Source organism: Labrus mixtus, chromosome 23 (genome assembly GCF_963584025.1).
Source record: "Labrus mixtus chromosome 23, fLabMix1.1, whole genome shotgun sequence".
Taxonomy (NCBI): Eukaryota; Metazoa; Chordata; class Actinopteri; order Labriformes; family Labridae; genus Labrus; species Labrus mixtus.
The window spans coordinates 1,813,514-1,830,951 of record NC_083634.1 but is presented as its reverse complement, the minus strand read 5'-3'; the positions used below and the strand labels follow the sequence as shown (position 1 = coordinate 1,830,951).

The 17,438-nt window shown below is 36.4% G+C and overlaps 1 protein-coding gene across 2 annotated transcripts; it reads right to left on the bottom strand.

Moving 5' to 3' along the window:
- Nucleotides 1-1,368: 1,368 nt before the first annotated feature.
- si:dkey-85k7.12 (up-regulator of cell proliferation) lies at nucleotides 1,369-9,863 on the bottom strand. Of its 2 annotated transcripts, XM_061031009.1 has the most exons (6): nucleotides 9,718-9,863; nucleotides 8,434-8,496; nucleotides 8,200-8,308; nucleotides 8,017-8,028; nucleotides 7,855-7,974; nucleotides 1,369-6,916 (listed from the first exon to the last, which is right to left on the bottom strand). In XM_061031009.1, the coding sequence occupies exons 2-6, from the start codon at nucleotides 8,437-8,439 to the stop codon at nucleotides 2,232-2,234; spliced, it is 4,932 nt and encodes a 1,643-aa protein (XP_060886992.1). In that variant the 5' UTR covers nucleotides 8,440-8,496; nucleotides 9,718-9,863; the 3' UTR covers nucleotides 1,369-2,231. The 2 variants fall into 2 exon arrangements, with proteins under 2 accessions (XP_060886992.1, XP_060886991.1); XM_061031008.1 differs by having other exon boundaries at nucleotides 7,855-8,091.
- Nucleotides 9,864-17,438: the final 7,575 nt, after the last annotated feature.

The following is a 17,438-nucleotide window of genomic DNA, read 5'->3' as shown; positions in this document are numbered from 1 at the left end:
GCTGATCATCATGAGTTTGGTTCTGCTCGAGGTTTCTGTCTCTTAAAGGACTTTTCCTCTTGCCTCTGTAACTTTTCTAAATGTAGCTTTATGCTTTGCTCATGATGGATTAATGTTGTTTTTTGTAGATAATATAATAAAGAGTAAGGTATTTTACCTGCTCTTTTAAAGTGTCTTGAGATAACATTTGTTATGAATTGGTGATATATAAATAAAGATTGATTGATCGATCTATTCCAATGTGTTAAAGAAAGTTTGAGAAGGGACACTCCATCATTTGTGTAAGCCTGCCATCTGCTGGCATTGTGAAGCACAACCATCAATTTAACACATTTCACATTTCCTCATAGCCACTGTTATCCAAAACTTTCATTACAGTATTATCAGCTTTGTTACAACCACAATGGTCCATCTTATGACATGTTTCAATAAATAATGTCTGACATGTGAAGAACTTTCTTATGATACATGTTTAGAATCTTTTCACATGTCCGCTCTTTTCAGCCGTCCAGAAATGCTTGAAAAAATATCTTTCAGCAACTTGATAGAACTTGTAAATATGGCTACCTGTTTCATTCTTTTCCAAAAAATGTTTATGTCAAGCTTCATTGTTTCTGGATTGAGCAAATTGATGGCATACAGATTGTCTCTTTATGAGGGGAGGGCTGCATTCATGAAAAACTGCGTTGATGCTTCTATTTGAGCGTGCAGAAACACATTTGAAATGGGAGTGATCTGATGTGGTTTTAGAGGGATACATTCTGGGGATAAGATGAGATATAAAGTGCAAGGAAAGGTGTTAATCCTCACTGCCTTAAATGTTGAAATTAAAAACCACTAGAGAGGATGAGCATAAATAAAATGTAAAAACATCTGCCAATCTTTCAATCTAGTTTAGCTCATTAGAGGCCTTCTGTACTCAAAACATGTCAACAGTTAGACTGACGATGAGATCAGAAACAAGGTATTGAACTTATTCTCATCTTTTTCCTTGCCTTTTTTATAATCTGACACTAGAGGGCGCCATAGACTGTGGTTTTCCTACTCTGAGGAACTGGTTGTGTGAAGAAAACATGTACATTTAATTCTAAGCACAAAATTATATATATAAAAAAAACATGTGTTGTTGAGCTAACTAATGAAAGGTGTAGGAAAAGGACTCGTAATGTATGTTAATGATCTCAAAGCTGAGGGGTGATTTGTTGAATACAGAAAACCAAAGACTTGAGATGAAGAAAAATGTCATGATTCATTTTCTAAAACAGTTACTTCAGTAAAACTAGTTGATGATGATTTGTCTGGTTACTTTATCAGTTATTTTACACTCTGCTGTCATTCTTATCTAGAAAACATTAGAAGACATCAATGTGCTGATTAGTATCTTTATTCAATGATTTTACAGAAGTCAGTTATGTATACATGTTGACAACACACCATGCAGCAGTACTCATCTTTAAATGTCTTCAAAATAATAATGTCAGGAATCAGAAACTTCACCAACAAACAGGAAACGTAAATGTCTGAGAATATTGATATAAAAGCTCAGGCAACAATGTTCTAGAAACATACAAACAAGAAGTATTTGTGTTGATTGAATTTCTGCATTACATGATGACAATATCAAAATATAAATGAAAGATATTTTAAGCATATTCATTAAGAAGAGATGAAGAGAACGTTTTGTAAATGGTTGTATGCATGCTGCTTTTAAGAGAATGATCGTTCATTTAAATTCAATAGTTTTGCATCAGAAACTTCACACAATAAAACCAAAAACTGCTCTAAACTAAGTAGACAAAGAATCAAAAGAAAATAAATACTGTGTCTTATTTAAAGAATACCACATGCCTGTAAATGTGTGGCTTAACATACTTCATAAATTCAAAGTCACACTGAATCAAACTGGAAACTTATAGCATGATCATAATGTGTGCTTACATTTGCACTGATCCAAAAACAGTCGTGATCAACAAAAAGAGAGTTAAAGAAAAGATTCATGTTCATCAACATGTTGGATTCAACCTCTGCTAATGCACTAGTAGGCCTACTTGTAAAATCACTAATGCAATGATTTTTGTGTTATTTCCATGTTGAGAGCATTAGTTGTAAAATGTCTCTCTGGTGATAATATCTATTGAGCTGATTGTGATTTTCCTCTTTCACATATTAGACTCAATCTATGAGCTCAAACAATCCATGAAAGGAGGATGTGCACCTCTGTTGTTAGTGTCTCATTTGATGTTAAATGAACTTTTGAGACTCTCTCGTGCAATCTGTGGTGTGATATGGTTCCAAGTATCTGGAATATCAGCAGGCTCTGCATTGTATGCTTCAGAGAACTCCTTGTTGAACCTTTTCAGTACGTACTTCCAGTAGTCTGAATCCTTAAGGCTTTTATCTGGAGCAATTCGCCAGTCAGGAAAAATTGTGGTGTACTCCTTGTAAGGGTGCCATTCACCTTTTGTTGCATCGCAGCGAAATCTACAGTCACTGCTCACCACGGAAGTGCATATGTCAATAACAAGTTTTTTTGACCCATGCCATCTGTATCTGCCCAGACCGCTTGGTCGACGCAGTGAAGTTGTGTGCTCCTTATGATCGATTCCTCCTGCCTCACAGGGCGCTTCGCAGAATGGACACCGTTTGCTACATCCGATGACACTTTTGAAAAGCTCATTCTCAGGCTGTACATCAAGATTTGCAAGTTTTGTTTTGATGTTTGTCTTTTTTAACTGCTCTTTAATATTTTCTTCCATTTCCTTCACACAGTCGGTGAGCCATTGAGCAAACTCTTTGTGTTTGACATTGTTCAGGATCATAAAAGGACCAAGAGCATCCTCGGAAATGACCAGTTTTTCACGAAGTTCCTGTCGGATATCTTTGATCAATTCCTGCAGGTTGCCGCCCTCTTTTGCCTGAGCTTTCTGTATTGCATCATTTATGCTCTTGATTCTTGACCCAAGATGTCGGTCCTCAAACTCAGATAAAGACTCATTTGTCAAGACTTTATCCATTTCATCAAGGATCCATTTCTTAACATACCACTCATATGAGCAGATAAAGCTATGGTAGTCTTCAAATTTATCCTTTGAAAGCAAATCCAGTAACACTGAGTACTGGAAGAACATTCGAGTGCTGAATTGGATTCTGGTCTTCATTTCTCCAATGATATCAGGACCCAAGGATCTGTTGATGAAGTTTTCCACAGCAGGTCTCAAGCAGTAATCTGTGAAATCTTTTGCGTTCTTTTGGCACTGATCTCGTTCATGGAATTCATCCTTGAAATTCACACGGAACCTCTCTTTGTTTTGATTGAGACAAATGTGGGGATCATTCAGCTGAATGAAATCTTCATGCATTTCCTGAAAATCTCGAGCTGCAACTGCGCAGATGTGTTGTTTCAGAGAAACCTCAAATTCTATCTCAATCTTGACATTCTTCTGGTTTTTCAGACTCTCATCAATCATGTGTAGGATCTCCTGGATGAAAGTGTTGTGGTAGTTGTTTTTTCTTTCCTTTTTTTCTTTCACAAACTGTGAACAATCCATTATGATACCGTCAGCTATTTGTTGTAGCACCATGACGTGGTCTTGCCAGTTGAAGTATTTGCTCACTTTGTGAACTGTCTTGTTGATGAATCCTTCAGCTGAGACTTTGAAAGGCATCTTTCCACAATCTTGCAGTTTTGTTTTACTTAACAATTGACAGACATGACTCCCCTTGTGTGATAGATTGTTTCTCAGGTAGTAGAACACATTTCCGATGACATCCATGGTCTCTTGTTTGTAAAGGACTTGTTCCTTTACCATTTTATTCCACATCTTGTCAAATTCTTCATCCAGCTTTTTGTCTGTCATGTCCACTTTTTTCTTGCGGCATTCTTCGATCAATGCACCTACTCTCTTTTCTACTTCTTTTGTGTGGTTCACCTTGATTTTATCAATCTCCGTCATTCCCTTTCGGACATCTGTTGCAACTGTGAGTTGGTTATGTACAGAGCTTTCCATTTCTCGACGAAGGCTTTTAGCACTGTTAGCAAAGTCCGCTCTGAATGCTTCAACAAGATTGACATGACCCTCTGTTTGCTTGAAGTACTTATCTAGATTTTCAAGAAGCTTTGTCTCCCATTCAGACAGTACTAAGCATGCGTCACTTTTCAAATCAGTGAGAAGTTGTCCAATGTTAGACACTTCACATTCCACGCTGCCAAAGTTAGAAATCTTTATTTCTGCATCGTTTGTCCATGAGTACATTTCTTTCTTGAATTCCCATTCCCATTTGTTGAATTCTGTGCAGAGCCTCATGTATGCATCAGCCACCAGGCTGTTTCTGAAGCTGAAGATGAAGTTTTCATGCTTGACAGCATTCCACAGGCTTCTTATCCACTCTGTAAACTCCAAGATATCATTAGCAGAAGACTCACATTTTCCCAAAATCTGAATTACATTCTTCTTGAGCTCATAAACGGCCTCACTGTACCCTGCATTAACTGGAGCCATTGGGGGGCTTCCATTCCAGAGTCCTGGGATGTATTGGTTTCCAGTGGCTGGATTGTACTCCATCACATCAGTGAAGCTCTTGTTCTCCTCCTTCTTTTCCATTCTGGCTGCTGCTTGGGTCATCTCATTCAACTGTTCTAGGAGCAGTTCTCTTTCTCGTAAGTTCTTCTCAGGGGCCGAAACATCTGCCACATTTTGGTGAACAAACTGACATCTGGGTTTTTTGCCCACCTCTTTCATCCTGAGAAATGCATGCACAACTATCTGTAGGATGTCCTTCATTTCTGTTGAATTCTCCATTGCGATATTGATGATAGTGATATCACTCAACCCCACAACAAGTGTTGCAAGCTCGTTGTCATGCTCATAGCTATTGTCTAGTTGTGCAAGCTCTGGTGACTTTAAGCCCTCAGTGTCAATGATCAACATGAAGTCACAGTTGAGTTCTTTTTTGACATTTTCATTTACTTTGATGAGCAACATAAAGGCACCTCGAGTGCACCGACCACTGCTGACTGCAAACTGAACTCCAAACATGGTGTTTAGGAGAGTAGACTTCCCTGTACTTTGAACTCCAAGAACTGTGGCTACCAATAACTTGCTCTTTGGAGACACCAAGTCATTGAGCTGAGACAGAACATCAGTCACCCATCTGAGAGGTATATTAGATGCATCACCATCTACAAGCTCAAGGGGAAATCCATCAAGCAACAACCCTGCACATAGTCTGGGCAGATGTTTGAACTGTTGGCGTGACGGACTTGATTCTGGAAGGGAAACTGAAGCTTCATAGATCTGACCCATCTCACGGAAGAAGTGTTCAATCCCAAGTGAGCTGTTAGAAAGTTGCCGGTCAATTTCTTTGATTTCCTCCTTGTTTTCAGAACTTTTCTTTTTGTTTTTGTATCCCTCTCTGAGGCCAGACAGTTTCTGTCGAGACAGATTATCAAGGTTCATTCGCATCCATTTCAGGAAATAACTCCTCTCAATACCTGGTATTGATATTGCGCTGATGAAACATGTCATTGCTTCAGACAGATCATACAAGTTCTGCTCTTTCCGGAGTTCTTCTTTTTCTCTCTGAAGATCACTTTTGTACATTTCTATGTTTTTAGACCCAACATTATGAAGTCGACACTCTTCCTTCTCCAAGAAAGTCAGTTTCTTCCATATTTCGCCATGCAGGGGTAGATGATCATCTTTGTATTTTGGGATATGTTTAATTTTTCCAGTGATGGCATCTGCATTTGTCTTTGCAGTCTGGCACTCTGGACAATCTTCATCAACCAAGACTCCCAATTCATGGGCAATGTCAGCCATCTGCTCAATTTGCATCTTCACCTGTGTGTTCTCCACAACATGTTTGACTGTTTTGTGTAGATTTTTGACAAAGGTTGCATCATTCATTTGTTTGTCCTTCAAAAGGATGTAGCTTTTAGTCAGATTCAGCTTCTTTGCCACCTTCTTCACAGCATCCATACTGAATCCCTGGCTTTGACGATTACCAACCAAGAAGATCTGGGCCTTGTGATGTTGGTTTGAAAGCATTTTGCACTCAGAGTCCAAACTGTCAAAGAATACAAACACTGCTGCCGACGTGTGACACAAAAAAGAAAACTGCATTTCAAATGAAGCAATGTCACCACGAAGATTAGCTACAGCTACCGGCTCACCGAAAACATCCATGTTTTTGTTTCCACAAGGTAGATACCAGGTAATTTCAGTCAATCCATTAGATATTCGTCTTGGACAGTCACCATTTGTCATGTTCCTGTGAACAAAGATGTCATGGTTCTGCTGAGAACTGCTCAGAAGCTTATTGAGGGTGTCTGACTTGGACAAGGAGCACTCACCCAGTCTCACAAAAGAAACCATAGGAAGTTTAGAGACAACAATTCTGTCTTCAATAAAGCCCTTGGACTCTGAAAGTAACAAAGGTCTGTACTTTTTAACTATGTCTCTCATGGCCCAGAGCATCAGTGAGCACTGCTTTGTGTCACAATTAGGAAGCAGAAGAGGCACAGAAAACTGACACATGGACATTTTGAGTGCCATTTCTTGCTGTACAAAACCATCCGAACACAGAAAGAGAGCAGTGATTATGTCTAGCGGGTTGAGCCTGTTATTTGAATTCAGACTGTTAGAACCATCATAAAAATCATAAAAATCTTCAAACCCTGTTTCATCAGATTCAGCATCACAAGCTGATTCACATTCAGATGTAAATTCTACATTCCTAGCTTTCACATTTACCATCATCATTTTCTTCAGAAAATACCCTGGCAGGTCTGAATAACACTTGGTAGGTTCATCAGTGCAGGTCTTCTCATCAATCTGAAGTATTGTGCTCAGGGATAGCTTCTCCATGAAGTGATGCTTCAATCCCAGATCCTCCAATAGGCTCTCCAGTTGTGTCTCTGTGGAAATGAACATGTTTGTTAATTCTAACCAATCCTTGGTATTCTCACTACATATCAATCAATGTTCATTTACCTACAGAATTAATTTATGTATACATGTTAAAATATCTGATAATACTGCCCAGTGCACATAGTGGCATCCTACATTTGGCTTAAAGGTAAATAAGCCAAATCAAATATTTACATTTTCAACAAACTAATGTATAAAGTATGTAGAATAATTTGTTTAATTATAACATTTAAAATAGAAAAGCTGTATCTCATTTAGACTGATATTGCGTCTTCTGTGTTTGAGTGGTAAAAATGTCATTTCCTTCATTAAAAACTCTCATTAATTGACTTTATACAGCCACTAAAATCTTTGTCAGTCATAATATGGTACAGTGGATCACAGTTGTTTTGTGATCCTTATGGAATGGGAAACATTGGATCTGTGGACTGATGGAAAATTAATGGTCACAGTGTAAAATAAATTAATTTCTTTTAAATCTCTGAGTAGAGTTGAAGTTAAAAGAAACAGGATTTTTGTTTTTCACACAGAAGACAGAGGTGATGATAAGAGATAGAAAAAGAAAGAGTGATAGAAGTCTGATAACAGTGCAGCAAAAATGCACCATGCCAATCTGCTGTACAGATCTCCAATCTTTTTGAACACTGTTGGTCTTTTCTGGAGTGATTGACATTTAGAGGTGATGTAATACTGAGAGAAAAACATTAGGATATGAGGAATTTTGCATGATTTAACTGAGCTTTTCCTCAGACTTCATTCAGTTTCATATTAAAGTTTGTGTTTGAATTCATCCATGTTTCCTTATTGATCATAATTATTCCTAAAAAATATTGTTTTCAACGTGAGTGCTTCAAAATCATGAGAAGATTTGGGTGACTTATATTGCATGATTTGTTTCTTAAGAACAATGTTTTCTTTTACTCACTGTGTTCAGTTGTTGAGGCAGGCTCAGATATTGGTTCATTCTTTGGTTCTGTAGAAACCTGGATGGAGTCTTGCCCCCCTGGTGTTGATGTGGTTGTGCCCATTTCTTCCTCCAATATTTCTCCTTCTTTGCAGTAAATCGTGGTGTAGCTCTCCACTTCACCAGCAGGGGTCACTACATGCTGGGTAACTTGCTCACTGCTCACATAAAAGACTGTCTCCACAGAAGGGCATGGTACTGTTAAAAAAACATTGATGTTGATAAAAACACTTGTAATTTCACTTAAAGCTACTGAAAATGTGACCTTTTTGTTTTCACTTTGTGTTGAAAGAAGCTGAACTTTACCTTTTCCATCACTCTGTCGACAGTCATCCTTGCTGTCAGTACGTGATGTAGGTGAAGTTTCTTCTACCTCACAGTAAAGTTCAACACATAAATCTTCATCAAAGGGTTCCTTTAAAGACAAAACAATAAATTGTAATGAAAAAATCTGCTCATTATCTCATATTCATTATGTTATAGGAAAGTATGTCAATATGATCTAATGTATCTTAAAGAATGTACAAACAAGTTCTTTACCTCCATTGTGTTTGTGCTGTCAGTCAGCCCACACCTGCGTAGGATTACTGAAACAGCTTCTCACTGAAAGTAATGAGACAAGACTTTTAATACCAAAGTGTAATCAACATTTATCAGAGTTTAAAAACCATAAAGCCTTACAGTAGGTGCATCATTTCACTACTAACAGTTAAAATCTGTGCTTATCGATCTTTAAATGACGTGTAACATTTGAAACTACTGCACCACCACCACTATCATCACGTTCATATGACATCTTACAAAAAATAAAAGTATTATTATTCAGCCGAAAATTTAAGAATAATAATAAAATAACACACAAAAGTTTAAAACTCCAAAAACACAAGGCAGAAAAAGGACTATATCTTAACCACATCTTGCCCTTTAATCTTCCATTGTTCTGACAGATCCCTCCAAGAATGTCATGCATCTCCAGAGCACACAAATCTTCAGGGCGCTCATTGATCAGTGTGTGCGTAATGAGTGTGTAAGAACATTCCCTCACAAAGACTGGAAATGTATTTTGAATGAAGAATAGGGCTGCTCAATTATCCCAAATATCATAATCACAATTTTTTTTTTCTTATTAATATTGAGATCAAAACATCTTAACACTGAACCACAAACAATGAATGACTTTTTTTTTTTTATAATTTGAGACTGGATGTTGTCGTCAACAGGGCAGGAACAGACTGTAAATAATTATATACAGTCAATGGGCAGGAGCCTTTAACGGATTAGGTGTGTCTCAATAAAACGTCATAGTTCCCCCACCCCTAAAAAAAGTAACTTCGGTCAAACCATGGCCACTTCTGTCACAGAGCGGGCTTTTGTTACGCCAGGGGCTTCTTCTCCGGATCTGCATCATACGTCGCTGAGGGGCGGGAAACATTGCCATGGTGACAGTGAGCTCCACCAATCAGGCACGTCACTGTGACACTCTTTGATAGTGGGTAGTGTAGTTCTTTTTCCCGATATGGCTAATAACCAATGATTTTCTTAACACGAGGTTCATATAGACTTGTGTCTCCTACAGGAACATATACCCTTGTTTCACACTCAGGTAGCTCGTGGTAAATCCACCTTGGATAGTTATGACTTCATGGCTAATAATCAAATCCGCTATTGCAGAAATGAAAATGATTTTTATTGTGATTATGATTTGATTTGATTTTTTGAGCCCAAAGTTACAAAAAGTAACACGGACCCTGTTAGCCAATCTACTTTTATGTCCAGCGCTCTTTCATGGATAAAATACAAAAGAATATCAGGTAGAAAACTCACCTTGTAGAAGAGACTTCTAACTGGACATCTTGAATGTATGAATTTTCTTTTCAATTCCACAGAGGACTCGACCCTAAAGCATTGCAACTCTCCTCGATATCACCCACCCCCTGACCACGCTCTTCCTTTTGTAGACTACTGCAGTGCTTGATGAAAACACTTTCACTTTTGATCTGTCTCATAGTCACGTGGTTTACTGGAAATGAGAGCTCAGTTTATAGTAAATTGAATTTTTTAAAACATACGGATAGGCTTATGCTCTGAAAGTTTGGGTTCAAAGCCTGTTTTTTATCCTTCTGTGTTGCAGAAGATTTTTTAAATTCCTTATGAGACAATGAGAGTCACATAAACCCCTAGTGTCAATTTAGGTTTTAGAATCAAATAAGAGTTCATTCATTTTTACTTAAATTGCTTTGTAGGCCTACAGTCTTAATAAGTTGACAGAATATCAGAATCATGCATGTTAAGTTATAACCTCAATCTCAATCTTTAAATAATCATTGATTGATTGATTAAATTTATTTCAGACATATCAAATAAAAATCAAACATATCAAAAATACAAAAACAAAAATGAAAAAGCACGAAAATACAATAAACAAAAAACAATGTTCAAATAATTTAAAAAAAAAAGAAAGAGAAAAAGAAAATTACATATATTCAATTGATATGCCTGAAAAGGAGTAGGAAGAAGTATAAAACTTATTTAATCCTACCCCTTTTCCACAGCTCAATAATTAATATTTATTAAATTAAATTCCTGTGTTCCTTATAAGCGCTATATATACAATCTATCTATATACAATTTGCTATAGCTTAGCATCTTAAAATTTAACTTTTCCCTCAAATTACAACCCCCCTCTCTGTCAAAAAAAAGTTTTTGAATATTACCTGGTAGCAGTTTGTTTCTTGCTTTGAACATGATTTGTGCCACTTGATAGTCAACCAGGTCAATGAACTTTATAGTACGGGAATGTGAAAACAGGAGGTTGGTATGATCATAATATCCTGCTTTATTGATTGTTCTTATGGCTCGTTTTTGAAGTGTGACTAGTGGTAGCAGTGAGCTTTTGTAAGTGGTCCCCCAGACCTCCACACAGTAATTTAAATAAGGTAAGATCATTGAACAGTAGAGAGTATGCAATGATTTGTGATCCAATATATGCTTTGCTTTACATAGGACTGAGATGCTACGTGACAGTTTAGATTTAACATGTTTTATGTGAGGTTTCCAGCAGAGCTTGTGGTCTATTGTCACACCTAGGAATTTATTTACATACACTCTTTCAATATTAACACCATCTATCTTAACATTTATGTCATTATTTAAATTACAATTTCCAAACGACATGATTTTTGTTTTGCTTAAATTCAATGATAATTTATTATTGTCAAACCACCTTTTTAATTTGCTCATTTCAGATGTAATTAATTCCAGAAGCTGCTGCAAATCCTCTCCCGTACAAAAAATATTTGTGTCATCTGCAAATAACACAAATTGTAGAATATTTGAGGTTTTACATATATCATTTATGTAGAGAATAAAAAGAATTGGGTCCAACACTGACCCCTGGGGGACACCACAAGCAATGTCCAAACAAGATGACGTGTATTCACCCAACTTCACAAACTGTTGCCTGTTATGTAGATAGCTCCTCAGCCAGTTTAATACAACCCCCCTGATACCATACCGTTCTAATTTATGAATTAATCTGTCGTGATTTATTGTATCAAATGCTTTTTTGAGATCAATAAAAACACCAGCTGCATAATTCTTTTGGTCCAGGGAATTTGTGATTTTTTCAATTAGCTCAATGACTGCTAATGAAGTGGATCTGTTGGGTCTGAATCCATATTGGCTGTCACTTAGTAAGTTGTGTTTATTGATAAATTTGTTTAGTCTGTCAGCAAAGAGTTTTTCTAAGATTTTTGAAAATTGAGGGAGCAGTGAAACAGGCCTGTAGTTTGTGAAGTGGTGTTTGTCTCCAGTTTTGTACAGCGGTATGACTTTTGCAATTTTAATTTTTCTTGGGAATTTACCAGTTTTAAATGATAAGTTACAGATGTGCATTAATAGTTTTGCAATTCCCTGAATGACCTGTTTAACTATTCTCATGTCAATGTCATTATAGTCAGTAGAAGTTTTGTTTTTACATTTATGAACAATCTCTATAATTTCACTCTCTTCCACTGCTGTTAGAAACATTGATTTTGGGTTAATGTCTATGAAATCATAATTCTTGTTGTCAGATCTCACAGAAACAGGGATTTTTTCAGCCAGTATTGGTCCAACATTTACAAAATAATTATTGAAGCCATTAACTGCATCATCCATATTATCAATAGTCATATCATTATCAATAAAGTCATGTGGATATTTAACTTGTCTAGAACCATTCCCAATAACACTATTTAATATATTCCATAAACATTTACTATTGTTTTTATCTAATAATTTGCTGTAATGTTCTTTCTTACTATTTCTCATAATATTAGTTAGCTTATTTTTATATTTCTTATATTTATTTTCTGCATCTTTGGTTCTAAGTTTTATGAATTCTTTATATAGTGTATTTTTCTTTTTGCAGGCATTTTGTAATCCTTTAGTTATCCATGGACTATCTGAACATTTAAATTTCATTTTGATTTCTTTTATTGGACAATGTTTATCATACAACAACTTAAATACCCCTAAGAATTTTTCATAAGCTTTGTCAATGTTTTCTTCTTTATATAATATTTCCCAATTTTGATTTATTAATTCATTTTTTAAAGCGTTCATTGACTCTTCTGTACTTGACTGTACTCTCCGGTTTTTCCCTCTTGTAGTCGTTATTGAAAACTATAAACACTGGCAGATGGTCACTGATGTCATTGATCATTAATCCACTTATTGTATTATTGTCTATAACTTTTGTAAATACATTGTCAATCAATGTGGCAGAGTGAGATGTAATCCTGCTGGGTCTGGTGATTTTTGGATAGAGGCTTAGACTGTACATTGTATTGATAAAGTCTTCAGTTGGTTTGTGGTTATTGGGATTAAGCAGATCTATATTAAAATCCCCACAGATGAACATGACCTTTTGATTAGATATTGTGAACATTTCTTCCACCCATTCTTTGAATATATCAATATTGGAACCCGGTGCTCTATAAATACAGCTAACAATTACGTTCTTCTTTTTTTCCATGCAGATTTCAACAGTTAAACATTCTAATAAATTTCCGATTGCAGTTGTCATTCCATCTACCACCTTGCAATTAAGGTTTTTGTCCACATACACAGCCACACCTCCTCCAGTCTTGTTCTCTCTGTTCTTGTAGTTCAGTTCATAGCCATCTAATTCAAAGTCCACACCCTTTTCAGGGTTGATCCAAGTTTCTGATATTGCAATTATGTTAAATGGTTGTGCAAATTGACGTAAATATTCCTTAATGTTGTGAAAATTTGCATACAGACTTCTACTGTTAAAATGAATGATCTGCCTTAATGGTCTTATTGTACTGTTCATCTGTGTAATAGCCGCAGTCGTCATTGATGTTTAAGAAGAAGTTATTTTCCGGGTCGATATTGTATTCCATGTCTTGTAAATTGTGCTCCGTGTATTCAAATGTTTTCAGTTTCAGATTCTCATTATCAGCAATCATTTGGGTTATAGGTATAATGTCTCCAGATAAGACACATCATAATCCACAATAGGTCAATAGCCTGCACTCCTGGAAATGGTTTTGAAATTCTACATTATATTCTATTAGCCTGCTGAGTGGTTTAAACTGTAGTTTATACGATTTGGAAATAACAACTAAAGATAAAGATAAACTTTATTGATCCCCCGTGGGGGAAATTTGTGCAACTAAGCTTGGCATCAAACAATTCTCACATTTCCCTTTGCAGCCTCATCTCACCGGATGTGAAATCTCTGAGGTTGTAGTGTTAAAGATCTTGGAATAGTGTAGTCTACATTAAAAAATGCACGTGTTCAATTTACTTTCTTGTCCAGTTAGCAACGTTAACACAAGCACCAGTTTGGTTACACCTGTCCTTTCACTAATCTCATGTAAACAAAAGTGACAAGCGTCAAATGGAGGAGAAACCAGCCACAGTGTGATGTTATGCAGATGCAGTCAAACATAACTTCCTGCTCACCAGAGCGACCACGCCCCCATTTGGGTGACACTGGTGGCAGGCTACGTTCGTTTTGATTTGGCTAGCAAAATTCTTTATACATATAGATTTTTAAAGTCATCCCCCAATTTTGTCTGTTTTATGAATGAATTTAAATTGTACCTCAAGTCTTAAACATTTGTAAAAGGAAAACTAGCACCAACAGTTTATGATATTTTGAAGAAACTTTCCCAATGAAATAGAAACTGAAAACTGATATGCCCTTGTATATTTGAGTCATTGTTTATCTTATATTTTTTTCTTATATTCAGTCCAGACCTCATTAACTGCACTTTAAGACATTGTCATTTCATTATATGTTAAAATGATGTACTGTTAATTATTGACATGACCGCTGTTTCCCTTGGCAATTCTGTACAGAATGTAACCATATTTTGTATTTGATTTTTACATTTACAAGAAATGTTTAATAAAAATAAAAAAAAAAAAAGTAAAAAAAAAAAAGTTTGTTTTGATTTGGGGGCGGACGATTTACATTTAATTTCGCACAGCATTGTGGGTGTTACAATACAATTTATTTCCTGAAAGGATGCATTCAAACCATACTGCACAGATCCTGCAAGTTTAGATCTGAAATCACGCTGAAATGTTCAGTATACCAAGGTGGACCCAAAACATGCCTTCTGAATGACCACAAGGGTTCAGTCTACTGTAAACGCCCTACTGAAAAGTACACACTGAACTGAGACTTTCCAGAAAGGGCCACTGTCTCAGCCTAACTTTCAGTCAACATAACAACAGGCTGAGAGCTGGAGCTGAGGCGGGTTTTAAGCCTATGACAAACCGTTACACTGCGCCCACCTGTCAGTCATGTCAGCTACCTACCTAACTATGGATCTATGAGACCGAACGATGACCGTCACCACGGTCTTTACCGTGAATGAAGCCATCCTTCTACCTATCTTCGAGACCAAAATAACAACAAAGTCATGTGACTGACCTTAGGGGGATAGCCCCGAAAGCATATAAGCATCCGGGGCAGTCACCACTTCCTCTTGCCTGGAACGCCTCAGTCAGCTATGAGCGACAAGAGATGGTGACGGTCATCGTTCCGGTCTCATAGATCCATAGTTATGGACATAACTTACGATCTATTTCGACCTCACTTAGACCGCCACCACGCCACCACATGACTGACAACTAACATTCTACATAACTACAGTGAACTGACACAGAGGGCAAGGAACACAGAGACTAAATAGACATGGGGTAATCAGACACAGGTGAGACTAACGACACAGGTGAAGACAATGAGGATAATCAACACTGGAGGGAAACACAACTACATAAATACATGAAACACTGAAGACACTGTTAAACATTAAGACACACTAGAACAGAGAAGGACACAAGGATTTGAAATTACAAAATGACACACGAAACACTAAAGACTAAACTATGAAACATTAGGACAAAAACACACAAGGGAAACAAGCAACACTAGGATAAACAGGAGAAATTAAAACATGGAAACCTAAACGCTGAAATACAAAACTAAATAAGACCGAATCATGACAGGGAAGGGTGGAAATGGAAGGGTCATCAGTTTACACAATTAAAATAAATACAATATTCAAGAGTCTTCAGGGCTTTGGGGTTCTCAGAGTGCTGGATGGTTTTTATGTACTGCCGCAGCTCATTAAAATAATGTTTGAAAATAGGTTTTCTGTTCGCAAATTTACTTGAATGGATATGAAATTTAACCAAAATGATAAAAAGATTAATAATATGGTACTATTTTAGTTCCGAGTTACAGAAATTATAAAAATCAAAAAGCACATCTTTGTATAATAAATTAAAGTTTTTAAGAATTCGAATATATCCAACCAAATTTTTCCAAAAAACAACAGTTGAGGGACAGCTCCAAAACAGGTGTCTTGGTGTTTCGCTAACAAGTCCACAAAAAGAGCAGCTAACATCAATGTCTTTTTTCAATCTTTGTAAATAATGTTTTGTGGGATAGCACCGATGAATCAATTTAAAACAGACATCACAAGGTTTGTTTGTGATCAAGTATCTGGAGGATAAGGTCCAAACTTTTTCCCACTGGATATTTGGGACAAATCTTCTCCAGTAGTGGATCACATATAGAACAGTGGTAATGTCTTTCTGGAACAGTGATCTAACCTTCTTGTTCCTGGTTGAAGGACTAGATAAGAAACACATTTTCAATACCATGGTTTCATTCAATGAGAATGAGCAAGGGGACACACAAAGATCAGTATAACTTTTAAACAACATTATTACAGCTTTGGAAATCGCATCCATTACAATAAAAAATTCTCTTGGGGTGACAGGGATATGATAGGTAGACAGGAACTCAGAATAATTCATCAAAAGCCCTTCTGAATTAAATAACTGTTTTACTAAAATTATATCATTAACAAACCAATTTTGAAAAAATAAAGTTTTGTTCTTGAACAAGATATCACAATTGTTCCAAATGAGGTATTTGTGTGGAGAGAAACCGTCTTTATAAATGAGTGACCAAGCTAAGAGCATTTGTTTGTGGAACTTGGCTAATTTAATTTGTATTTTTTCAACATTCTAGTTACATTTGAGCACAAAAGATAGACCACCAAGTTTAGAAAAAATGTAGTTTGGGATAAAGTTCCAGATTGAATCAGGGTTGCATAGAAATTTTCTGATCCAGTTGATTTTAAAGGTGTAGTTTAAAGTTGTAAAGTCCAAAAGGTTCAGACATCCAGAGTTAATGTTGTTCATGTATCTGGAGATACCTTCTGCTTTTGTTAATAAAGTTCTTTCTCTTAAAGTCAGATCTCTCAGAAGCCACATATTGATTTTTTTTTTTAGCTTTATCGACGATGGGGTTAAAGTTCAAACTGCAACAATCATCTTCATTTTGAGTTATTGTAATACCTAAGTATGTTACTTGGGATTTTACAGGAATGTCAAATAGCACTGTATGTTTACACAGAGACAAGGGTATAGTTCACATTTATTTATATTTAAACTCTGATGCTGCAGAAAATGTTTGAACGAGTTTAGTGGCAACTGGAATTTGGTCTGAATTCTTTAAAAACAGTGTAGCATCATCAGCCACCTGACTTATGGTAATTTGTCTGTCAGCAAGAGAAATGCCTTGGATGTTACTTTCAAGAATGAATGTGAAAAGGAGTTGGGCTGCAAGCAAAAATAAATAGTGAGAAACAGGGCAACCTTGACGAACTCCTCGAGACAACTTAAAGTGAGGTGAGGTACCATATTTAAGACTGATTGAAGAATTACCATTTGTATACAGCGTTTGGATAGCTCTGCAGAAATAGTTACCAAAACCAAATCTATGAAGTGAACGATAAATAAATTGGTGTTCGAGGGAGTCGAATGCTTTATAAAAGTCTGAAAACAGAATAAATTCAGAATAGTCCAGTAGATCCAGAACTAATCTGACATTATTAGCAATATGTCTGTTTGACATAAAACCAGACTGTGATTCGTCGATTATAGAGGATCCACAAAGGATCCTTTTGGCAAGAATAAGAGCCAGTATCTTGTAATCATTGTTTAGCAAA

What these genes read in the sequence shown, in the direction of transcription:
- si:dkey-85k7.12 (XM_061031008.1), bottom strand. An exon ending in TCGACAGAGTGATGGAAAAG is followed by an intron (nt 8,092 to 8,199) that starts GTAAAGTTCAGC and finishes TTTTTTTAACAG; the next exon opens with TACCATGCCCTTCTGTGGAG. An exon ending in TGCCTCAACAACTGAACACA is followed by an intron (nt 6,917 to 7,854) that starts GTGAGTAAAAGA and finishes TCATTTCCACAG; the next exon opens with AGACACAACTGGAGAGCCTA.